The sequence below is a fragment of the Ambystoma mexicanum genome, chromosome 6p (genome assembly GCF_040938575.1).
Source record: "Ambystoma mexicanum isolate Mex_15411 chromosome 6p, UKY_AmexF1_1, whole genome shotgun sequence".
Lineage (NCBI taxonomy): Eukaryota > Metazoa > Chordata > Amphibia > Caudata > Ambystomatidae > Ambystoma > Ambystoma mexicanum.
In genome coordinates, this window is record NC_090935.1 from 1,422,082,888 (window position 1) to 1,422,105,899 (window position 23,012).

Below are 23,012 nucleotides of genomic sequence, written 5' to 3' on the forward strand. Positions count from 1 at the left end.
ACATCGCTGCTACGACCAGCGTTTCTCTCTGGGGTTCGGGTTTCCACTGCTGGACATTTGCAGGGCTGCTATGTGGAGGTCGACGCACACCTTCATGAAATTCTATTGTGTTGATAGGGATGCCAGGGAGGGGTCCAGAGTCGGCCAAGCGGTGCTGGGCAACCTGTTTGCTTGTGGTGAGTCGGTTCCAGGGGGTAAGTGTTGTACTTCTATTGAGCCTTGCCACCTCCCATGGTTGTGTATATGTTACTGCTGTATAATCGTATTCATGAGCATGTGAATCCATGCCAGACCCAATGATGGAGAAGGAACAATTTACTTACCTTAACTGTTGTTCTCCAGCATGGTTCTGGCATGGATTCACATGCGAACCCACCCTCCATCCCCGCTGTGGCTCTTCTGGGTTCATACTGGCACCTCACATGCTTCCAATCTGAAGATGGCCGCTGGGGGCGGGACTTGGGAAGACGACCGTCATTGGATGTGTGCAGTATGACCCGGTCTTCAGTGTTAGGCAAGATTGTATGCAGTACCCTTTGGGTGCACTACAACAACCGTGACCGCCTGGCAATAGCAACACAACCTGTGGTATAAGTCTGAACTACACAGGTTGGTAGCGTGTGGCGCAGTTAGAATAAGCCGCCTTCAGAAGGGAGCAATATAAAACCCCACACAAATATACTTCAAAAATACACACTCTTATCTAAATCAGCAAAAACCCATTTGGGATGACACACAGGCACTACCTACACTCTCAGGCGACTTCAATAGCTAGGATGCTGTTGACATTAATGTATCACTGTTGCATTTAGAATATTCTTAGGGGTAGTGTTAAAGAGAAGAGAGTTCAGAATGAAACCAGTATTCACACCAATATTTTCAAGCAGGTAAGTACTTTCAATACAACCCCCAATGCAAAGTCAGTTAATCCTGGAAGGAAGGCAAAACACATAAGCAGTAGAGAGGAGTCATTCAGGGAGCCTAGGCCAGCCAATGTTAAGTTAGCAAAAGTCAAGGTGAACTGAAGCACTTCTTGCAGGTAAGTAGAAAGTCTTTTCCAATGTCTAAAGTTTTTGTAGAATAGAAGAAAATCAAAGTAGGGCCACAAGCTGATTAGGCTTGTGAAGTAAAGAAGCTGGCAGCAACACTCGCATGCAACCAAGCAAGTCTCCAACGAGGACAAGTGGCTACACAACAAGAGGTAAGTTCTCTTAGACTTTACAGTACCTTTAGGTTGAAGAAAAAAGGCAGCAGATGACTTCTGTTCCTGTGCAGCTCTGCAGATCTCGCTGTTCCTGGGCCTCGGTCGTGGGGACAAGAGGTAGGACTTCTGGGGACTCCTGTACTGCAATGGGATGGTCACTGCTCGCAACCAGCAGACTGCAGACAAGTGGCTGTTTGGTGTTTCAGCTCCTTGTGTCTACTGCAAATAGCAACACTGCGGTTCCTGGCTGTTGAGATGGACTTTCCTTGCTTCTGGGTCCCCCGCACTGTTTTAAGGGGGCTCGGGCTCGGTCAGTCCTGCTTCATGGGAGTCCGGAGGATCTTCCTAGAGCTCTTGTGCAGCTTAAAAGCAACACACACAAACTGGTGTTCCTCTCTCTGGCTATCCGGTTCCAGCAGCGACTTCAGTGGATACTCGAGCAGCGTTGAGAGGATGTCCAGGTGGCTTACTTTGGAGTTGATTGGTCCCACCAACTCAAAGGGAGAAGTCATCCTTGCAGGAGCTTCTCTGTCGATACAAATTTGGCGTTTCAGCACAGCAGCAGGGCTTCACTGGACAAACCATTGATCCAGGAGTTGCAGCAGACATCTTCAAGTTCTTATTCACATTCCTTCGTCTAGTGGTCGACTGTCTTCCAAGCCAAAAAGTCTTGCCCTTTTATGCAGCTTGCTCCCATTCATTCCAGCCTAGCTGTCAATCACACAGCAGGGTGTCTGTCCTTGCCGGACAGCCAGCCGGTCAATCACCACTGAGTGCATTTGGGTCTCTTAGGAGACTAAACACAGAGAGTTTCAGGCACCTCCCTCACTTACTGCCCCTGCCAGACATACTGGAGCCAGATGCGGGCTTCACTGGTGATCCCGCCAAAGACAAAATGAACAAAGGGACCAAACCTGGTTTGGTGCGCAGAGTAAATCTCAAGAAGAACCTTTCCAGCAAGAAATGGCGAAAAAAGACCAGGGCCATTTTGACAAAATGGGCACCCATGGGTGCCTTAACGAGGCTGCAACTGCATCCCGCGGTAAAAACACACAATGGGAGTAAAAAGTAAACTGCCACCAGCCATTAATTGTAGAAAGGGGTAACACAAAATTGTTAAATAAGAAACTAGACATAGGAGATACTAAGTATCCCTTCCAGTACCCTATGGTAAGATAGTGTGTGCTGGGTCTAGAAAGTTAGAAATGTAAGTAAGGTCAATTTCACTTCACTGCTCTTGGAAACAGTAGTCTATCCAAGAGAAGGTATTTAAACCTTTGGGAAATCTGAAAGACTTCCTTGTGCCACAGCACTGAAGGTGCTGTGTGAAACAGTGTAAAGATGATGCCTATGGAGTTTGTCAAACTCCATAACCAAAAAGAAACAAGAGTTCAAATCACAGAAAAAATACATGAAGGTGGAGGGGGGTGGGGGGTGGTGTCTCACTCTCCAGGTTAAAAATTAAGTCCTAGAGTCCTGCCAAAGTGTGGAGGTCTGTAAGGTAGAGAGGAATTGGCACATTTCGGTGAATAAATCACCTTTGAAAAATTGAGCTAGGAGGGAAAGTTTCTGAGTTGGGCAGAACACACTTTAACAACTGTTAGCAGCAAGTATACTCTCCCAGAGGAATATAGGTTGTCTGTTTCCTAGCAATAAAAGTGTTTACAATTAAAACCTATGGAGGCACCAGCACTGCCAAAGCCAAAAGGATTAAGAAGATGGACATTTGGGAAATCAGGACAGCCAAAGTCAAATGGGCAGTTCAAGTTCTGATTAAGATCTTCAGAGGTAAAGTTATAGTCAGTGGTACTTGAAGAAACACAGGAGCTCAAGGGGAGCCTACCTGATCGTGCACAAGCTGTAGGGTCTGCACAGAGAAGATGAGATCAACTCCAACTTGAAGAAAACTGCACATCCCAAGCCTGAAAGCATGAAAATGGCATAAGGTAATTATACTCCAAGCCCCACAGTACCTTGAAGTTGAAGAAGAAATTGTAGCTGGCTTCCTTCTAGGGGCAGCGTTGCAGACCCTGATTCTTGCCCCTTGGTCGTGGTGACGAAAGAGGTGACCTCTGGTGGGTTTCTGTGGCAGCACTCGGTAGAAGGAGTCCGCAGCAATGGATTTAGCTCAATTAAGCGACTTTGTGGTTTTGGTGCCTTTTTCTTAGCACCAAGTATAAACGAATATTGCTGGTTGAATTCTTAGATTACTCGATCCTGAACTCTGGTGCGGGGACTTTTGGTGAAGAATTCCTGCCTCTGGAGGTCCACACTGATTCCTGCAAAGTTTCAGCCGGATTAGATGTTCCGAAAACGATGCTGTCAATAATGGTCGAGGTTCCTCAGGTATTGGGATTCTGCAGCCTAGAAAAGTCACAGCAAGTTGGGGATGGCCCAAAATGAAGCCGGTCTTGACGCTAGTTGGTCCCACCAGCCTAAGGGAGGAAGTAGTCCTCGTGAGAGCTTCCCTGTCGAGATGAAAACTGTCAGTACACCTGCAGGGATTCAACTGGGATTCCGCTGTCCTGGACGGTGCTGCTGGGGTCTCTCTGCGTCGGATTCCTTGTTCCAGTGGTTGACTCTGCATGTGGGCCAGAAATCCTCGCCTTTTATGCTGGAACCCATTAATTGACACTCATAGAGCTGTCAATCACCTGGGTGTTGGCTGTCCCCCTGGAGAGCCAGCCGTCCAGTTGGAACTGGTTTCAGCCAGGCACACCTACAGACAAAGGACAGTGAAGTTTTGGGCTCCTCCCTCAGACACACTGGAGCTTGGGCCAAAGCCAAAACTCAAAAAGTATTGAAATATATATTCTGAAGGATAGAGTGAAAGCCCAGAAGGAACTGACAAATGAAAAATGGCAAAAAAAGAAGACTGGAGCCATTTTGGGAAAATGGTCACCCATGGGTGCTGTACTGCAGCTGCTGTGTCAGCTGTGTGTCACTAAGCAAAAAGCAGATGCCTATGGAGTTTACCAGACTCCATTAAACAGTTAGAATCAAACAATTCCAGTCAGAGAAAAACAATGGGTGAATGGAAAAAAGTTCCACTCACCCAGGACAATTAAAATCAGTCCAGATTCCAGCAAAAGTGCTGGGGACTCTTACGGTTAAAGGGAATTAGCACATAAACTGATCATTCTCCCTAACAGTGGGGCATAAAATGTGACCCGTCAAATACAACTCCCTTAGGAAATCCTACTCTGGTAAAAATACCAAGTAGGGCCTTAGCCACTGCCTGAGCAGGAACATTCTCATTGGAATAGCTTCAGGGTACCTAGTGGCATGGTCCACTACAACCAATATAAATCGGTGGCCTGAAGAAGTTGGAGGGTATAGGGGACCAACAAAGTCAATCCCTACCTTCTCAAAAGGAACTCCCACAACTGGGAGAGGCACTAAAGGTGCCACATTCCTATTTCCACTTCTACCAGATAACTGGCAAGTGTGGCAACTCCTACAATGTTTCTCAATTTCTGCACCCATAATGTGCCAGTAAAAGTACAATGATATCCTCGCCTTGGTCCTCTTAAAACATAGTGACCAGCCAAGGGGACCTCATGTGCCAACTGTAGGAATTTAGGTCTCAAGCCTTTGGGTACCACCAGTCTCCTGAGGTTCCCTGGAATACACTCCATAGGCTCACTGTAGAGGGGTCCATCCTCCCAGTGCAGCCTATGCTTTCCAGGGATTTGCCTTTCACGCTGGGAAGCTGCCTGCTGACGCAGACATTCTAGAGAGGGATCCTCTCTCTGTCCCTTACTGAAATCTGTCTTTGAGGGTCCACCTTCTGCAAGCAAAGTCTGCAGCTAAGGATGGTCTCTGGGATCCAGATCCTCCAGACATGGTTGAATCTCCGCCTCCTCCTCTGACCCATCAAAAGATGGTTCTTCTGGGGATTCATTTGGCACTATCTCAGCCTCAGCTAGTGGTGGGGTTACAGGACGGACCCCTAGGTTTTCTACAGGAACCTTTTCCTTGGAGACTCTGGGTTTCCCCTTGGTCTCGGTTGGAAGGTCTCTTAAGATTGCCTCCCTTGCTTTCCTGGTTAGCTCTCTTCGCTTCTTAGAAGGGGCCTTTGGGGTGCTGGAAACTACACCCAGGTCCTTCTAGTCATTGCCCAAAAGTACCATACCTGGAACTTGGGACTGGACACTTATAGGTATTTTATCATTCATGCCATTACATTTAATGATAGCTGGCAGTTCTGGACACATTTGGACAGGACCACCTGCTAACTTGGTAAGCCATTTGGGAGCCTTAGCAACTTTCTCAAGTTGTAAGAAACGCATCTACCACAGTTATACTGGACCCAGTGTCTCTGATGGCAGGGGTGTCCTGACCATTCACAAGTACACCGTCTTTATAATACTCTTTAGTATTATCAGGAATGGAATTATAGACCTCAATGTTCTGTTGTTCCCACAGTCCCAGAGATATTAAAACTCTAGCCTGGACACCAATGGGCTCTCCAGCTTCAGGGTTAAAGCTAGCTCCTGTCATTGAGATATCCACACCATGTGTGAATGCTAAGCTGAGAGAGCGGATCCCTGCAGGTTTGCCCTTACATCTGGGATCTCCTTTCACATGGTCACCAGAACCACCCACTACACATTTCCCAAATCTCTTTTGGGATGGGGCTTTCTGATAACGTCCCCCTGGTTGAGTCCCGAGGTTTCTCTAGCCCTATAAGGTTTTCTAGAGGGATATTTACCTTGATTATGTTTGTGGCCCTCTTTTTGTGGGGGATTTTTGGAATGATCCTTCTCATCCTTCTTATGCTTTTTCCCATTCTCTTTCTTGTGAGGAGCCCCAGAATTGTTGTGAGTAGCCCTGTTGGCCACCCACAAGCCAGAAGCCACTGCTACTTTCTTGGAGTCCTGTTCCTTGGAGTCAGCAGGTGCTCTCTCAGCTCTGGGGAACAGGAATCAAAAATACTTTGCAACATGAAGAGACACCTCATGCCTTCAAAAGAGCTCACCTTGCAGCCCTTAATCTACCCATCTACATTGTTCAGGCTTTCACACACCCCCAAGTGGCCCACAAGTTACCATCTCTCTTCTTGTGGTCCCTAAACCTTTTTAGGTATTGGGAAGGGGTCTACGGGCATACAAAAGAACCCCCATTGCACTCACTGTAAGGTGGTCACTGTAAGGTGCTATATGCAATGTTTAAAAATACAAACATTTCAAAAGGGAAAATTATTTTCAAAGTGTTGAACCATGGAACAGAGACCTCCCTACTGGACCTTAAGAACCAAATAGATGAACTCCTGCTACGCACCTCACCAATGAACATTAGGAAACTCCAGACAGCGCAAAACAATGCTCTCAGAGCAGCCACAGGCATCTCCATAAGAGACCACATCTCTGCCACAAGGAAATCAGTCCACTGGATTCCCATCAATGAACGTATCCTCTTTAAGTCCCTGGTACTAACCCACAAATGTCTCCATGACACAGCACCCCACTACCTTTCCCAAAGATTCTCCATACCTCCCTCAAACAGACCTACCAGATCAACTTACGCTAACCGCTTAACCATTCCCAAAAGCCTAAGGGTCCATGTAGGTGGCTCAAGCTTCCCAGTCATCGCTGCTACCAACTGGAACCTGCTTCCCCCCACACTATGAAGCATTGAGTCCCACGAAGCCTTTAGGAAAGCAATTGAAACAATGCGGTTTGTGTAACTATATAGTACCATTCCATTACCAGCACCTCATCTGCGCTGTTTATGTCTAATATTCCTCTGTTCATTGTAAGAATACAAGTATCTCATGTATGTTTCCATGTCTGTACTTCTACCTGTAAAGCACATATACTACCTGTAACCCTCCATTGCCTCTCAGGTCATGGAACTAAGACACCACCTTGAAACAGCGCCTCAATGCCTCTGGGCTGTTAGGTGCTTTACAAATACAAAAATAAAATAGTCTGAAGGACTGATCTGTTTCCCCATAAGAAATTAACAAAAAAAGGAAGTGAAGCTGAAGGACAGGATCAAAAACCGAGCAAAAAGAATGGGGTTCCATAGGAAACTATGGAGGGAAAGTTGCAAAAAGAACAGGGTTTGATTAGCAGAGCTCACTTTCAGAAACGGAATCGTATGTGGTAATTTGATTATCATATATAAAAAAAAAAACTCAAGCTTCTCACTCTCAGATATCACTTTCAGACACCTGGATTTGGTTAACCTTTTCAATTTTGCAGTGTGTTGATGTGTAAGTTGCGTGGAATAAGCCCCATGCGATAGTACGTTGGAATATGTGTAGAAAAAAAGAATATGACCTGAACGTCCATCATCCAAAAGGCTGTTCATGGTGTAATGGATTTTGTACATTAACCCATTTAACTTTTATGTACAATTCTTACTGTTGGGTGTATCATTTTTCTTCTCAAAACAATAGTGGGACATTATTCTGGCGCATTTAATATTCTAGGTATTAGCTTTGTGTACTGTATGTGTAATTTCTCATTGATCGTGTGCCAGTCAGTGATCAAGTGGGCGGGAGCGGTTGGGAGTGGTGCTCCTATATATTTTTTTTTAATTACGTTTTACTGTTCCTATACTTTCATTTTAAAAAGAAACATGGTTTCTTTTTAAAATAAATGTAGGAAGCAGTTGAAGCTTGCATTGCACTGACTGGTGCCTTAAACCGCAGGTTTATTTGTTTGTGGGTTTGTATTTTGCGTCCGAGGGGGCGTTACGATGGGGTTTGTGGGGGGCCGGGCAGGCTAGCAGGGTACATAATTCCACTACTTCTTTTCATACACTTCGACCACTTGCCAGTATGCATACATAGATGCAGGTTAGAAGGTCTGCCTGGTAAGCATTGATTTAACCTAGTGTGTTTGGTTTGCAGATAGAGCAACATTTTGTATTAGGAGAAAGTATAAAGACATGTAGAACCCTAGAAAACACATCGTTCTAATGTTGAGGGAACTGTCATGCCCCAGCATTCTTTTCAGCTGAGAAGGGACCCAATTAAAGACCATTGACTATACATTTAATAATTGTACTCCATGTTTGGTTCAATCTTCGCCTGCAGGTCTGAGGATCTGCTGTCATTCAGAAACCCAATATCTTTTGTTTTTTAGGTTAACTTTGAAGAGGACTCTCGGGGCAAGTACCTAGACCTTCTGGGATACAAAAAGGAAGAGCTGGGGCAGAAGGTAAAGCTATGTGAAGCTCTTGGATTTAGCATTTTGTTGCCATACAAAACGGTTATCCCCTCAGCCAATTATGTCATTGTGACCACTGCACTTTTATTTTTAAAGATGTGGTGATGGAGAAAAGAATCGCTGCCCTGTATTGTCTATTTGTTTTTTATTGGATTCCATGTTCTGATTCTGCCGTTTGTTTACATTAGGTTGACTTAGTTACATATGCAGCGATTTACAAAATCCAATGTTTGTCAAATCTCTAGATTGGTGTTTCTTTTAAATATTTTTTAGTTATCTCATTTTGCAAGTTTTGAAAATATGGTGAACACTTTTTTTTAAATTTCTTTTAACGGTTGGTGGTAGGTGCAAATGGGTTTTGTGCGTGACCTTAAGGGACCAGCGATTTGGTTGTAATTCATAGAAATTGTGGCTGTTCATAATCCCATGTTTTAGCTTTCATTTTAACTTGTTTTTTCTTAGTTTTGTACTTCTGTTCACTAGGAGCACTCTGACATTTCAGTCCTTTTGTAAAGACATTACTTTCTTGAGGATCAGTTCTTGTTAAAGCCCCCTACTAAACAAAGGCTCAAATTACTTGAGGTCTTTCAATGAACAGTATTCTTCTAACATACACAATCTGAATCTGCATTTAAAAAGGTTGAAGCATGAATGTACTGTTAAAGGTTAAGGTTCTTGCAGTGGTAGAACTTATTTTAGAAAGCATATGATATAGAGGAAATGCTTCTTTTTAAGCAATTTAGGAAGCAAATAGTGATGTCATTGGAAAGTGAAGAATGTGTAGAGCCCAAAACATTGCTTTTAGTACCAGTCACTTGCCTAAATGTGTTGCTGAAGAAGGTGCTGCCTTGAAAAAGAGTGGACCTAATGCAAAGGTCTGCAACCATCAGTTTTCCAGATGTTTTGGGGTTTGACACCCTTAAGCTCTCATTGAGTATGCTGGCTATGACTGATGGGAGTTGTAGTCTAAACATATGGGGAGCCCTAGCATAAAGACTTCAGTATTGGTTTCTTTGCTCTACCTTGCTTTAGTATTGTTGTGAAACTGTATTAAGTGTTATGTTGGGAAGGTCGCCAAGTTAATGATTGACAATATGGCTTAATAGTCAAGCAGGAGAAAGCTTTGCTTGATAATGTAACAAAAATGTATGTTTTATACAAATAGGTGACACTTACTAATTTTCAAATTCCTTGTGCTGCGCTTGAAATTCCAGCATAGCCTCTAATACTTCTCTACAATGACAGAAATGACCTTTTATCTCGAAACTTATCAACGCCTCCTTCAATACGAATGCGGTACCTACTAACCTTAAAGAATCCTGGGTACTGCCCTTACTCAAAAAACAGATACTTGACCCAGCAACCCCCACTAACTACAGGCCCATTACTACAGTCCCATTTCTCCTTAAAATTATAGACAGAGTAGCCTACCTCCAAATCCAGAATTATTTGGAGACACACCAACTATTAGGCTCACGGCAATCTGGCTTCAGACCTCTGCACGGTACTGAAACAGCCCTTATCGACCTCAAGACACAAATCGACGAGTTGAAGGATAAAGGTAGTACAGCTATGCTCCTCCTCCTTGACTTATCAGTGGCCTTTGACCTGGTGGATCATGCAGTATTATGCAACCACTTAGCGTTGGCCGCCCACTTCTCAAGCGAAGCTGTAGCATGGGTACAATCCTTCCTAGCTAACCGGACGATGAGAGTATTCTCCCCTGTAGTGGCAGCGGACTCAATCCAGATCACTTGTGGTGTCCCACAAGGCTCATGTCTCCCTGACAATGTATAATATCTTTACTAAGCCTCTCTTCGACAAACTTGACAGATTAGGGGTAACTTACACTAATTATGCAGACGATACGCAGATCCTCATACCACTATCAGGCAACTTTGTCGAAGACACAGCTTTAGTAAACAAAATTTACCTCCTCATTCAGGCATGGATGGCCTCCCACGGCCTCTGCCTAAATGACGACAAAACTGAGTTATTGATCCTGGGCTCCGACTCCAACTTAAAAAAACTGAGTCCCAACTATCGCAATTTCAACATAGATGGTAACACAATTAAGGTGGCTACTGAGGTAAAAACTCTAGGCTTCTACCTCGATTCTACCCTATCCCTAAATAAACAAGTTAACACCCTGGCATCCTCCACAGCGTACACCTGTAAATTAATCAGGACCTGTAGACCTTACCTCTCTAAAACCAACTGCATCATGCTAGCCAACGCATTAGTAATGTCCAAGCTGGACTATTGCAACGCCCTCTATGCAGGTGCCAACAAATCCATTATAAATAAAATGCAGATCCTTCAAAATAACGCTCTCAGAGCAGCCCTTGACATACCCCGTAGAGCACACATTTCCAACATCAGAAAAGACCACCACTGGCTTAAAATCAGCGACAGAGTCCTGCTCAAGACACTGTCGCTCACCCACAAAGGGCTCAACCACGCAGCACCCCCTTATATTTCGGCTAGATTGACCAGAAAAACCTTTAGCCACCACACTAGGGCTATCAACCACTTCTTGCTCGAAATGCCTAGATTTAGACGATCTAAAGCAGGTGGAGCAAGCTTCCCTGTCAGAGCTGCCCAGGCCTGGAACGCACTGCCCACTGCACTGAAAGCTAGCCTACCCTACTCTAACTTCAGATGGAAGGTAAAAAACTGGCTCTGGTCCAACGACAATTAACTCAAGCGGCACCCTACAGCTATGATACCCTTGTAACTTAGTCTAAGACAATGCTGATGCTGCTTTCTCCCTTTCTTACCTTGTACATTCTTGTAATACTGTAATATGCTAGCTCTTCACTCCAACTGCTTGTACTGACTTGTATGTATTGTATTGGTTTGATTTTTATCCTATGTATGTAACCTAAGCTTAAGTAACCTTGTACCTGCTGCGCCCGGCTACCCTCGGGTTTGGTGCGCATTATCAAATAATAAACAAATAAACAAAAGAAAAAAACAAATAAAAATCCTCTTACGTGCATACTTGATACAGGTTTTTAGACTAGCCTGTTCCCAAATGAATGCATGAAACAGACTATTGCAAGGGAGGTGAAGTCCTTACAAACAAGGTTTATTCAGATGGTGATGCTGGCTTTTGCTAAACTTTGAAGACTCCAAATAAGTAACCGATAAAAACGTGTTATGAGGGAGGAAATATGGCAAGTAATGTCGCAGCTAACTCCAGGTTAGTGGAGTGCTGGGTCATGTGGCTTGACCTTGACAATGGTAATAGCTTCTAAAATGTTATATAGGTGTTTGTATCTCCCTTGCCAAGAATGACTAATGACATTTTGAGGATGTCTCTTTCTGGCAGAATCTTGGTGAACTTAAGCATCCGGTTTCATGTGTGCAATGATAGTCTGCGGAGCTGGAGCCACCCAGTTCCTGACACTATCTGTTACTTCATTAATTCTAAGGACACTGCAACTCTCGTGTTTTATTTTTTTAATTAGGCATAACTAAAGATCACTACTGCAAACTATGAATTAAGATCCAACAAAACTATACATTTCGTTCCTAAAGTTTCTGCTTTACTGTTGGAAAAGATTTTCCCTCTTGCTGCTTTTAGAACCTCGTTCAAGACCCCCAGCATACATTTGCTGTCCAGTTTAGTTTTCCGATTTCTTTTTTTTTTTTGATTGTCCTTGGCAAGTGAAGTACTTTGTGCAGCCCACTTGCCACTGCAACTCTGTTCTTGGAGCAAACACTGGTCAGTCCCTAAGGCTGCTATTGATGAGTGACTACCACCCTTCACACCCCCCATTTACCTTTTTGTGTAGCACTACCACAGTTGTTGTGGCTAGTAGTAAATTCAGACTCTGTCCCTATATCTTTTTCTCGAAGTGCCCTTTTATGTGTGTTGGCTGGTGGCAGTGTTAACTGTACTCTACTGTGCCCCTTTGTAAGTGCAGATTCCTTTTGGCTACTGCAAAATAGCTACTTTGTGTATGCCATTTTCTTTCGAACCACTGACTTTTTTGGACTTCGTTCCTCTGGTTCACTAATAGGAAATGGTCCTATTTGCACATCTCTTTTCGTGGGCTCTGTGTACTTGGAATTGGTTTAGACTGTTCTGGGGGTCCTAAACCACCTAATCCATATCTTCAGTGTTAATGCATTTTTATACCACTCTCTATTGAGGGCACTACAACCACAGACCGTAATGAGGCTGTGGAGAGGGGGGTGGTGTAATACGCCTGACAAAGTGAAGCCATCCCTCTCAATTCTGGTAATTCGCCTGGACAGAGCAACTAGGCTTAACTCCCAAATAGGGGTAATACAAAATACTTTATTAAATCACGCACACAAATCTCTTGCGTCAAAATAAGTGCCTAATATATAATACTAGAATATTTTAGAAATGATTATATTACTCATCCATTTCAGGGAAAAATATTCAATGTCACCAAGATTAGCTACAATGTTAAAAATACAGTCCCATTGGAGTAAGGGTCTGCAACCTTTTGCTCTCCTGGTGTCCTGGACTATAACACCCATAATCCGTCAATGTTAGCTATTATGGATAGAGCTGATGGCAATTGTAGTCTAAAAATGTGGAGCTCCAAAGGTTGCCAACCCATGCATTGGAGAATTGCAGAGGAGGACTGAGCTCATTGAAACCTGTGTGGATCCAGGAAAAATGCACAGGGGCAGGTGAGTACTGCAGAGTCAATTTCATAGAGTTTAAGAGCAAGTTAAAAGTTCCATAGGAAAAACTGGGAAAGACTGGTAGGAAAGTCAATGGGCTATCCGCTGTAGTTGAGGTAAGTCTGTTCTAGCCCACTGGTGTGGATTACGCAATCGTCCGTCCCAGGGAAGGCCAGAAAAGACCCCAAAGACATGTTCCAGAGGTTAATGGATGGACCAGAAAGCCCCAGAGGAAGAAGCTGCAGAGCATGAAGCTGCAGAGCATGTATAAAGGCTCTCTACGACAGAGACCCCTGTGGGCGAGTATGACAAATAATTGCCACCTCAGGACCCAAAGGTACTCATGTCCACAGTTTTGTCAAGAACTGCTCCAGCAGCAGGAAATAACCTGGCAAGTAAAGGGCTTTTTTCCTTGAGTTCGGTTTCTAGGATTCGGTGCCCAGGGCTTTCACCTTGAAGGGTCTTCCTGCAAAGTCGACCTTTAAGCCTGACATGGAAAACTCGGCGAGGGAAAACTCCAGTATAGCGTGGAAACCTGTGAAGAGGCTGCTCTCAGCTGCTCAGATGAAGGTAGCACAGCACCTAACGATCCCAGGACGGGTACAGTGGTTGGGGGCACCCTTGGATGGTTTAAGCTGAAATACTGGCAAGGTGCTGAAGCCTCACAAACCCTTCTGGACACCAGCAGAACCTCACAGCCAAGCTGAAGATCCTTATAGGAAACAGTAGGAACCTGCCCAGAAAAGTGTTCCAGCAAGGGGGTTCGACTCAGCAGATGTGGGGAGTCCGCAGTAGTATTCAGGAGGCATGGACTGGCCCTAAAGTGGCAAAAAAACAAGGATATACCAAATCCATTGATCCCACTAAGCTTTACCAAGTGAGAGCTTTTAAAAACTGTAGGTAGCATGAGAAAACTCCTTCTGCAGCGCAACAGACTTGCCATCTCCCAAGTTTCAGAAGCAAAACGGCAAGAGAAGCAGTGAAAGGCAGGGCAGAGCCTAAATACCCCTCCACAAAAGGGCTGGCCAAAGGCCAGCTAACTAATCACTAAAAAGGGGCTGGGGGGAAAAGTTTAGATGACAAATCATTCTGGTTGGTCACTGGAATTGTCACTTTCACCTATTACTTTCTGTGGGACTGGAATTGGCTAGGTGCAGGGGTCTATACTAATTGGGACCAATATGGAGGCTGTCATTGCGGGCTCACAAAGAGCCAAAGTGGTCAGAACAGCCATTTTAAGGCCACCTCGTGGTCACCCTCAACAAAGAAAGCCCTGAAATGCAAAATGAGAGGAAGCTAGATTTAAAAAAAGTGATTGGTACCTTAATGGCTTCCATAATGGTACATTGGGCTACCAACGCAGTAAAAATGTTTTGCACCAATCTTATACCTGCCCCCAACCTACTGCCTAAAACCTGTTCTGGGCCATAGAATCACCCTAGCGCAGGGTTGGAAATTGGGGGTAGGTGGGAGCTATTTAGCTCCTGCTCGTGTCCTAGAAGAGACTGGTTAGCGCGTGTTGTCTCAAAATTTCTCATAAATTCCCTCTGCTCACAAGTGGTGTTCCCCAGGGATCATCTTTATCCCCCACTCTTCAACATTTACATTCCTCCTCCTTTTGCTGCTCGATGACCTGGGTGTCCTGTATACCAATTATGCAGACAACACCCAGGTCATCCTTGAACTTTCTGGCTCTTATTCCACTGATTCCAAGGCCATTTCAGCCATCTATTCTATCATCCATTCCTGGATGAATCAGAAATCCATGGCCTTGAACGCAGACAATACCGAGGGCTCCAGTCACATGTTAAAGAATCTTGCAGGAGACTATGCATAATTTATGATCTCTAATGTGTCTATCCCTGTTGTTCAGAGCTTTAAGATGATCGGTGTCACCATTGACGCCGAACTATCTATGCACTCTCAGGTGGCTAAAACCCGTGCCTCATGTGGTTCGATCAACAAGCAACTTTCCTCTATGCAAACCCTTCTATCTGTTAACAATATGTCTCTCCTCGCCTCTGCCTTAGTCAACTCCAGGTTGAACTATTGTAACAGCCTTTTGGCTGGCACTTCTGCCGCCAACATTTCCACTCTTCAGACTACCCAAAATGGCACTGTCAGAGCCGTTCTTGGTTTTCCCAGTAGGTACTCCATTACTGAAGCCTGGAAAAAAACTGCATTGGCTTCCTATCAGGCACAGGATATATTTCAAGATACTACCACTCACTTTTAAATGCCTGAATGCCTATGCACCCTGGTATCTGGCTAAACGTATCCAACGATCCGTCCCAGGACGAGCACTCTGGTCAACTGAACAGGTCATGCTCTGTCAGCTTCGCTTTCGCCTGGCCAAATTTGGTAAGAGAAATGTCAGTGTCATTGCTCCAGTCCTGTGGAACGCTCTACCCCTTCATCTCAAGATATCCACCTCCTTGTCTGACTTTGAAAAGAGTCTGAAGACCCATCTCTTTTCTACTCCCTAGTTCTTTTTCAGTTTCTTTTTGACTTGGGTTTCTTGACTGTACCTGATTGTATGGTTTGTTTTTTGTGCGCCGTGAGGCTTATGGGTGATTTGGCGCTCTATCAAGAATTAAAATAAATAGCTTGACAACAGCTACCAGAAGCTATTTTTGGCTCCCCAGGCCAACTGATGCAGAACAAACATACCTATGTGGATTTAACTTTGTGCGTTTCGGATAGTCGCTAAATAATCATTTGGACACATCCATGTGACATTTAAAGCATAAAGGGTCATACGTCAAGGACAAAGTGATATGTTTACATCTTATGTGGAAGTTAGATTTGCGGAACACTGTGTACTAGCTCCAGGTTCCCCAGTGGTAGTTCCTGGTCACTGGTTAATGCTGGATAGTGAGGAGTTGCTTTTAGCTCCTGTTTATCAAATCTTAATTGCAATCCCTTCTAGTGCAAAAATGGGATGCCTCAGAGCTACCCCTGGGACTAGGCACCTTGGGGTGCTAGCCCAGATCCTTAAACCGCAAGTAAGGTAAAACGGGTGGCTGGGGGACTTCAGGAGATCCAAAAAACATTGGGGTGTTGGGGGAGAGCAAAAGTGGCCATAGAATCCCCAAAAAGAAAATCTGACTTAACACTCAACTTGATTGATGTTACGAAGTATCGCTGAATTGGTTTTCCAAGATTGGATAACCACTCATGAATGGTGTATTTCTCCTGATAAGCGGGCGTGGTAACCCCCAAGACCAGCTTTGTGTATATCAGAGTAGATGTTGGAGCCATTCAACAGTCAACCATGGGAAAACCTATCCAAATTACCAAGAGGAATTACCAAGAGGAACTTGAAGGAAACTGGGATGTCATTGCAACTACAATTGCCAAAGCCAACTCGCTACAGAAAAGCTTGACCTTTCTTGGCCACGTGAAGGTAACTTGATGTCTCCTTTACATGAACCAGCGGCCACAACTGGTTTACCATTTAACATCTTCCTTAGTGCCATCCTGATGCTCCTGGGTCCCGCAGATCTGCTCTAGTCCAGATAGGAGTGCACATCATGGTTGAGGAACTCAGAACATGCCTTCAGTGCTGCTCCTTACCTGGTTTCACTGTAGTGAGACCCTGTGGCGTGTCGTTCTGTTGCTGCTCTTCATCTCTAGGCTAAAGTAGCATTCTAGAACTGGGCCCCATTGTCCTCAAGACCAACCTGGAGGCCCTTGCTGGGTCACTTTGAGACTGCTTATCAGCAGTTGCATTTCATGCCCCTTTTCAGCGTGGTGGGACTCCAAGCAGAGGCCTTCCCTCAGCTGCTTCCCGAAGTCAGCTACAGGGTTGTTACTTCACATCATGAAATAAGTTAAGGGGCCATTAGCTTTAATGGAGTTAAGTCTGATCTGCCCCTCCGGTGCAGATTCTGTGACAAGCAACCTCAGGAAAGGCCAGAGGAGACACCAAGGTAGTGTTCTCGAGGTGGTAGGACCCAGAAGAAGTAGCAAAACAGGAGGATCCATACGAACGCTATGGGACTTTTGGTAAAAACGTACCTCCAGCTATTCTCTACTCCGGACCAGATGGACACCCGAGGCTGATTATCTAGAATAATCATCTCCTACCCCCCATTCCCACTCCCAAGAATCCAAAGTTAGGTACTCACAGCCATAGTTTCGATGAAATCGCCTCCAGGAGCAAGAAACAACCTGGTAAATGGACCATTCCGGTCTACGTGTGAGTTTTCTTTGCAAACGACTTGCACCTTGGCCAATGACTATTCCAGTGACCTAGAATTGGAACAAAGGATATTCACAGGACCTGGACCCTCAATTCTGCATCAGAGATTCCACTGAGGAGGTTCCCAGAAAGATTAGGAACTTGTGAAAACAGCTCATAGCAGCTTGATGAACAAAAGAAGGCAGCAAGACTGCTGCAAAGCATCGCAGGACATCAACAAAAGCTGGAAGCACTCCTGGATGTCCCAATCTGCCTATCTGGTGGAGTGATGAAGTTTCGGGACCCATCTGAACACCAGTCCCAAAACAGCCCAGTGGATGATACTGGCGGTAAACGGTGAAATGCAGTGGTAAGTGGCCCAGAAAACAGTTCCATAGTGGAGGGCTGTTGGGGAGATTTATCAATTTTATGCTTCATCCCCACTCCTAGTTAGACCCCCAGCACTTTTTGCTGGACTTCTGGACCTTTCATTTCTATCCTGAATTAGGGGAGCCTTTTTCCCCTCATTCATTCTTATTTTCTTTGACTTTGGAAAATGCTGAGAGTTTGCAGAGGAGTGAGTGGGAAATCGAATAAAAGGTAAGGTTCCTCAGGTCAAAGGCATGTCGACCAATGCAACAGAAGATCCGAAGCTGAAGATGACTGTTGGGAAGAATTCTCAGAAATATGCTAATTCCTCTCTAACTCCTTAGAGACCCCCAGCTCTTTTGCTGGACTCTAGGACTTTGTGATTTTTTTACCTGCAGAGAGTGAGACCCTTTTTTTCCTACTCTGATGTATTTTTTGTGTGTTTCTTTTGGTTGTGGAGTCTGACAAACTCCATAGGCATCATCTTTTACTTTGTGTCACCCAGCACCTTCAGAGAAGTGACACAGGGAAGTCTTTCAGATTTCCCCAAGGTTTAAATACCTTCTCTTGGTTAAACTACTGTTTCGAAGAGCAGTAAAGTGAAATTGAATTTACTTGCATTGTAACTTTCTATACCCATCACAATCTATTTTACAATAGGGTACTGGAGGGGTTATTTAGTATCCCCTTTGTCTAACTTCTCATAAGATGTTTATGTTGACCTTTTCTCGATGAATGACTGGTGGCAGTGGTTTACTTGTAGCTACCATGGTGTGCATTTACCGCGGGCTGCGTTTGTCAAAATGGCCCGGTCTTCTTTTTTCGCCATTTCTTTGGAAAGGTCCTCCTTGAGATTTACTCTGCGCTGCGCGCCAAACCAGGTTTGATCCCTTCGTTTGTTTTGTCTGTCATTGGTGGGATTCACGTGTGAAGCCCGCCTCTCGCTCCAGGGTGTCTGGCGGGGTTAGGAAGCGAGGGAGGTGCCCGAAACTCCCTGTGCTTAGTCTCCTGGGAGACAGGAATGCACCCTTAGGTGATTGGCCGGCTGTATGGCTGACAGCTAGGCTGGAATGAATGGGAAAACCCTGCAAAAAAGGGAAGGCATTTTGTCTGGGAAGGCAGAGTCAACCACTGGACGAAGGAATCCGAAGAACTCCTGGACCGTTGGTTTACCTGGTGAAGCTCTGCTGCTGTGCTGAAACAACAATTTCGTTTCAACTAGAGAAGCCCTGTAAGGATGACTTCTTCCCTTGAGTTGGTGGGAGCAATCAACTCCAAAGTAAGCCACCTGGACATCCTCTCGGAGCTGGTTGGAATTCCACTGCAGTTGCTGCTGGGACCGAATAGCCCGGGAGAGGAACACCAGATTGTGTGCGTTGCTTTTAAGTTGGCCAAGAGCTCCAGGAAGATCCTCCAGGCAGCCAGGAAGCAGGAATGACTGGGCCTGAGCCACCCCAACAGAGTGCTGGACCCCAGATGCAAGGAAAGCCCATCTCAACAGCCAAGAGTCTGCTGTGTTGCTATTTGCTTAGACGCGAGGCACTGAAACCGTGAAGTGCCATTGAATAGAAGTTGGTCCTTTTCTGTCGCCAACCATCCCGTTGCAGTGCAGGAGTCCTCCAGATGTCCTCCCTCTTGTCCCCACGACTGAGGCCCAGGAACACTGGATCTGCAGAGCTGCACAGGAACAGACGCCAGCCAAACCCCTTTTCTAGGTACTGTAAAGTCTAAGAGAACGTACCTCTTGTTGTGACCTTACTTGTTCTCTGCTGAGACTTGTCTGGGTTGCCCTGTAGAGTTGCTAACAGCTTCTTTACTTCACAAGCCTAATGAGCTTGTGGCCCTACTTTGATTTCTTCTTATCTACAAAGAGTTCTAAAACATTGTGCAAAACTTTTACATACCTGCAAGAAGTGTTTCAGCTCACCTAGACTTTTGCCCAATTGACCTTGGCTTAGCCTGGCTCCCTGAATGACTCTTCTTCCCTCTGACATTGTGTTTGGTCTTCCTTCAAGGAAGGGGTTGAGGGGATAGTCCAGTAAAAAAATGTATTTTAAAAATAGATAGGCAACATTAAAAAAATACTAGCACTTTTTTAAAAAAAACTTCCTATGTAAAGTTTTGCGCTATTCAAGCTCAAAATTCGCAAAAGCAAGCACATGGGCGCATCCATTTTGTGAAATGGATGCCCGCCTGTGCTGGCTTTTGCGGCACCAATGAAGAAAAAGCCAGCCAGCTGTAGTAAACAAAAGCTACCGCTGGGTGGCTTTTCCTTCCGGGACTCGGAGGACGCGGACCGGAGACCAGAGCAGGAAAGCTGCAGCTGAATCTCGGTAAGTGCTATTTATTTAAAAAAAAGAAATACGCACTAGCTGCGTTTTTTTCTAAGTTTTCCGGGCTGGAGGAACCCGGAAAACTTAGAATAAAACCGCAGCTTTAAAAACGTTGTATTTATGTTTGCGGTCGCTTTTGAAGCGACCGCAAACATAAATACAACGTTGTGTTTGAAAACGCTGTGGTTTTTATTTCCAAGTTTCTCAGGCTCCTCCGGCTGGGAGGAGCATGAGAAACTCGGAAAGAAAAACTGCAGCGTTTTCAAACACAACCGCGTTGTGTGTCTGCCTGCTGTGGCTATCACTTTGGGTCTCCGGTGCTCCCCATGGGGAGCACCGGAGACCCAAAGTGAAAGCCAAGGCAGGCAGAAACACAACGCGGTTGTGTTTCTGCCTAAATCTGCTTTCCCATTTGGGGCTCTCGGGCTCCCCACGGGGCCCGAGAGCCCCAAATGGGAAGGCAGATTTAGGCAGAAACACTGCAGCATTTAGCATTTCCCATTTGGGGCTCTCGGCCCCCCGTGGGGAGCCCGAGATCCCTAAATGGGAAATCAGCTGTAGGCAGGAAACACTGCGGCATGCAAACACAAGTGTGTTGTGTTTCTGCCTGCCTTGGCTTTCACTTTGGGTCTCCGCTACGCAAAGGGAGCCTTGCAGTTAATGGGAAGGGGATGTGATGAATCTGGACAATTCGTCCCTTCTCCCCATAGGGGAGCCCACCCCCTGTGAGCCTGTGAACCACCACTAAGACCAATTGTTGCAGGAACCGACGACCTATTCCATCCATTGGCCATCTATGTTGATCAAGTACTCCAACCCATAGTACAGAAGACTAGTACTTACGCGATGCAACTCACTTTCTGAACAGCATACAGAATCTACAGGATTTACAACAAGGAGACTTACTAGTAACATTCAATGTACAAAGCCTCTATACTTCAATTCCTCATGACAAAGGGTTAGAAGCACTAGAATGGGCATTGCTACAAGAACAAGACTGCAAAGCAGGAAAAAATGTCATACTGGAACTGGCGACCATCATTTTGCAGATCAATTTTTTCAGATTCAGTCAACAATTTTATCTACAGGCTTCCGGCACCTCAATGGGCTCAGCAATGGCGCCAGTATACGCCAATTTATTTATGCATCACTTGGAAACTCAGAAAATAATATCCCAGAACCACCACTTATCGCTTACAAAAGAGGGAGAAATTTTCGGGACCAATTGGTCAGAGCAGAACGTATTCCGGTACAAACAACAAACACTACACACCAGAAAACTAGGAACCTTTGCATGTCTACATTGTGGTAATTGTAACAATATCACCAAAGGTGACTACATAAGACACCCAAGAACAGGAGCAAAGAGCAAACTTAAACATTTTGCCACCTGCGATTCTAAGTCAGTCATCTATGCCCTGAGTTGCCCATGGTGGATTTACTGCGTGGGTCAGAGAAAAAGGAAAATTAAAGAGGTGCAATGAGCACAAAAGCAACATCAGGACAAAGAATGTAAGATCACCTGCGGCGCAACATTTCACCGAAAACAGACACACAGTTGCACAATTATGGTTCCAGATACTAGAAGTTGTCACAAAAGCACCAAGAGGGGGGTAACCATTCTAAAAGATTGGACCAACGTGCACTGCACTGGATCGACAAACTGGGCAGTATGAACCCTTATGGTATGAGCGAAGATTTCCACTTAGGGGCCTTCTTATAAATGATCAGTACAACATAGAGAACCAGTGAACACCCCGAACAAGATAGGCTCCATACAGACCCGATTCTACACCAAATTTGGATACTTAACATAACCAGCTCACATATTGAACATGATAGACCAGTATAATTTTGCAGTAGATTGTGGTCTACAACTGTGGTCTACAACTGATAAGATTAGCCAACCACTATTAGACAGTTCAAATTGATGTATTTCATGAGAAAAGTCTGCCACTAAATGTACAACGGATGTATGAATAAACTGATGGTCTTAAGTACACCCAGTTGTTTACCCAACTAACTGTATTAGATTGTGAGCAAAAGTGCCCCAAGGTTGAGCTAAGAGCATATGTGCTAATGTAGAGGATGTCGAACTCTGTCCAACTGTACATCTACATTTTATGTAACCTCATTTGTTTATTGGTAGAATATTCTAGCCAGGATCCCTAAACAATAGGCTTATACTTCCATCTAGCCATCCACACACTAATTTCAACAAGCAGTCCCTAGATCTCTCCAATCCGATCTCCAAATATATAGATTGATACCGTATCCCAATAGATAGGACACATTGTCCACATTTTTGTCCATCATGTTCTTTTTGAACATCATTGTGGCATATTTTTAAATGTTTTTTTGGGATATCCTCCCAACCTTATCGAATTTAACATTATACATCCGTACATGACTACCATCTATATGTTTTACCTACATTCCTGGTCAACCTTGGATACCAGTGTTCCTATGGGACACGAGTACACATTTATTGTTTTTTATTTATTTATTTATTTATTTCCCCATTTTGGGCCATTTTCTTTATCCCACCATTTGGACTTGCTCCATACCAGTACTGACCTCCTTAACCTCTTTTGAATACCACAGTGTAGTTAGACTACACCCTTAATGGATAGATCTGCCCAGAATCTCCTTTTTTTTTTTAAATTTCTTTATTAATTTTACAACAAACTGTAATCAAAAGAATCAAAGGTTAATCATTGCCGTATGAGTATTTCAACAGAACATAAAAACAAAATAAACAATTCCCCCCCTCCCTCCCTCCCCACCCGCCTCCACCGAGACCACCATTAGAACTTCAATCTATGTTTGGCTCCTTGACGGACCTGGACTGTCTATGTCTTCAGAGGCGCTATCGAGCGCTGCTGGGTGAAGCAGTGGCACCGTCAATGCCACCCACCGGAGTAGTTCCTCGCTGGATTCTAATCTCTGCACTTGGATTGCTGTTTCCCATGCAGCAGTCTCGGCCGCTATCCATCTATTGAGATCGGCCCACCAGAGGGCTTCACTCGGGCCTCTTGCGCTTTTCCAGCTCATGGCTATGCGTCTTTTCGCCG

General features: G+C 44.8%; 1 protein-coding gene across 15 annotated transcripts in view; it reads left to right on the forward strand.

Annotated features, from left to right (window-relative positions):
- SEC31A (SEC31 homolog A, COPII coat complex component) overlaps positions 1 to 23,012 on the forward strand; it is a 998,112-nt gene that overhangs the window by 442,574 nt on the left and 532,526 nt on the right. For all 15 annotated transcript variants that reach the window (XM_069626136.1, XM_069626132.1, XM_069626133.1 and 12 more), the window contains exon 12: positions 8,302 to 8,376. In XM_069626136.1, coding sequence (XP_069482237.1) covers positions 8,302 to 8,376 — 75 coding nt within the window. The remainder of the gene's footprint in view (positions 1 to 8,301; positions 8,377 to 23,012) is intronic.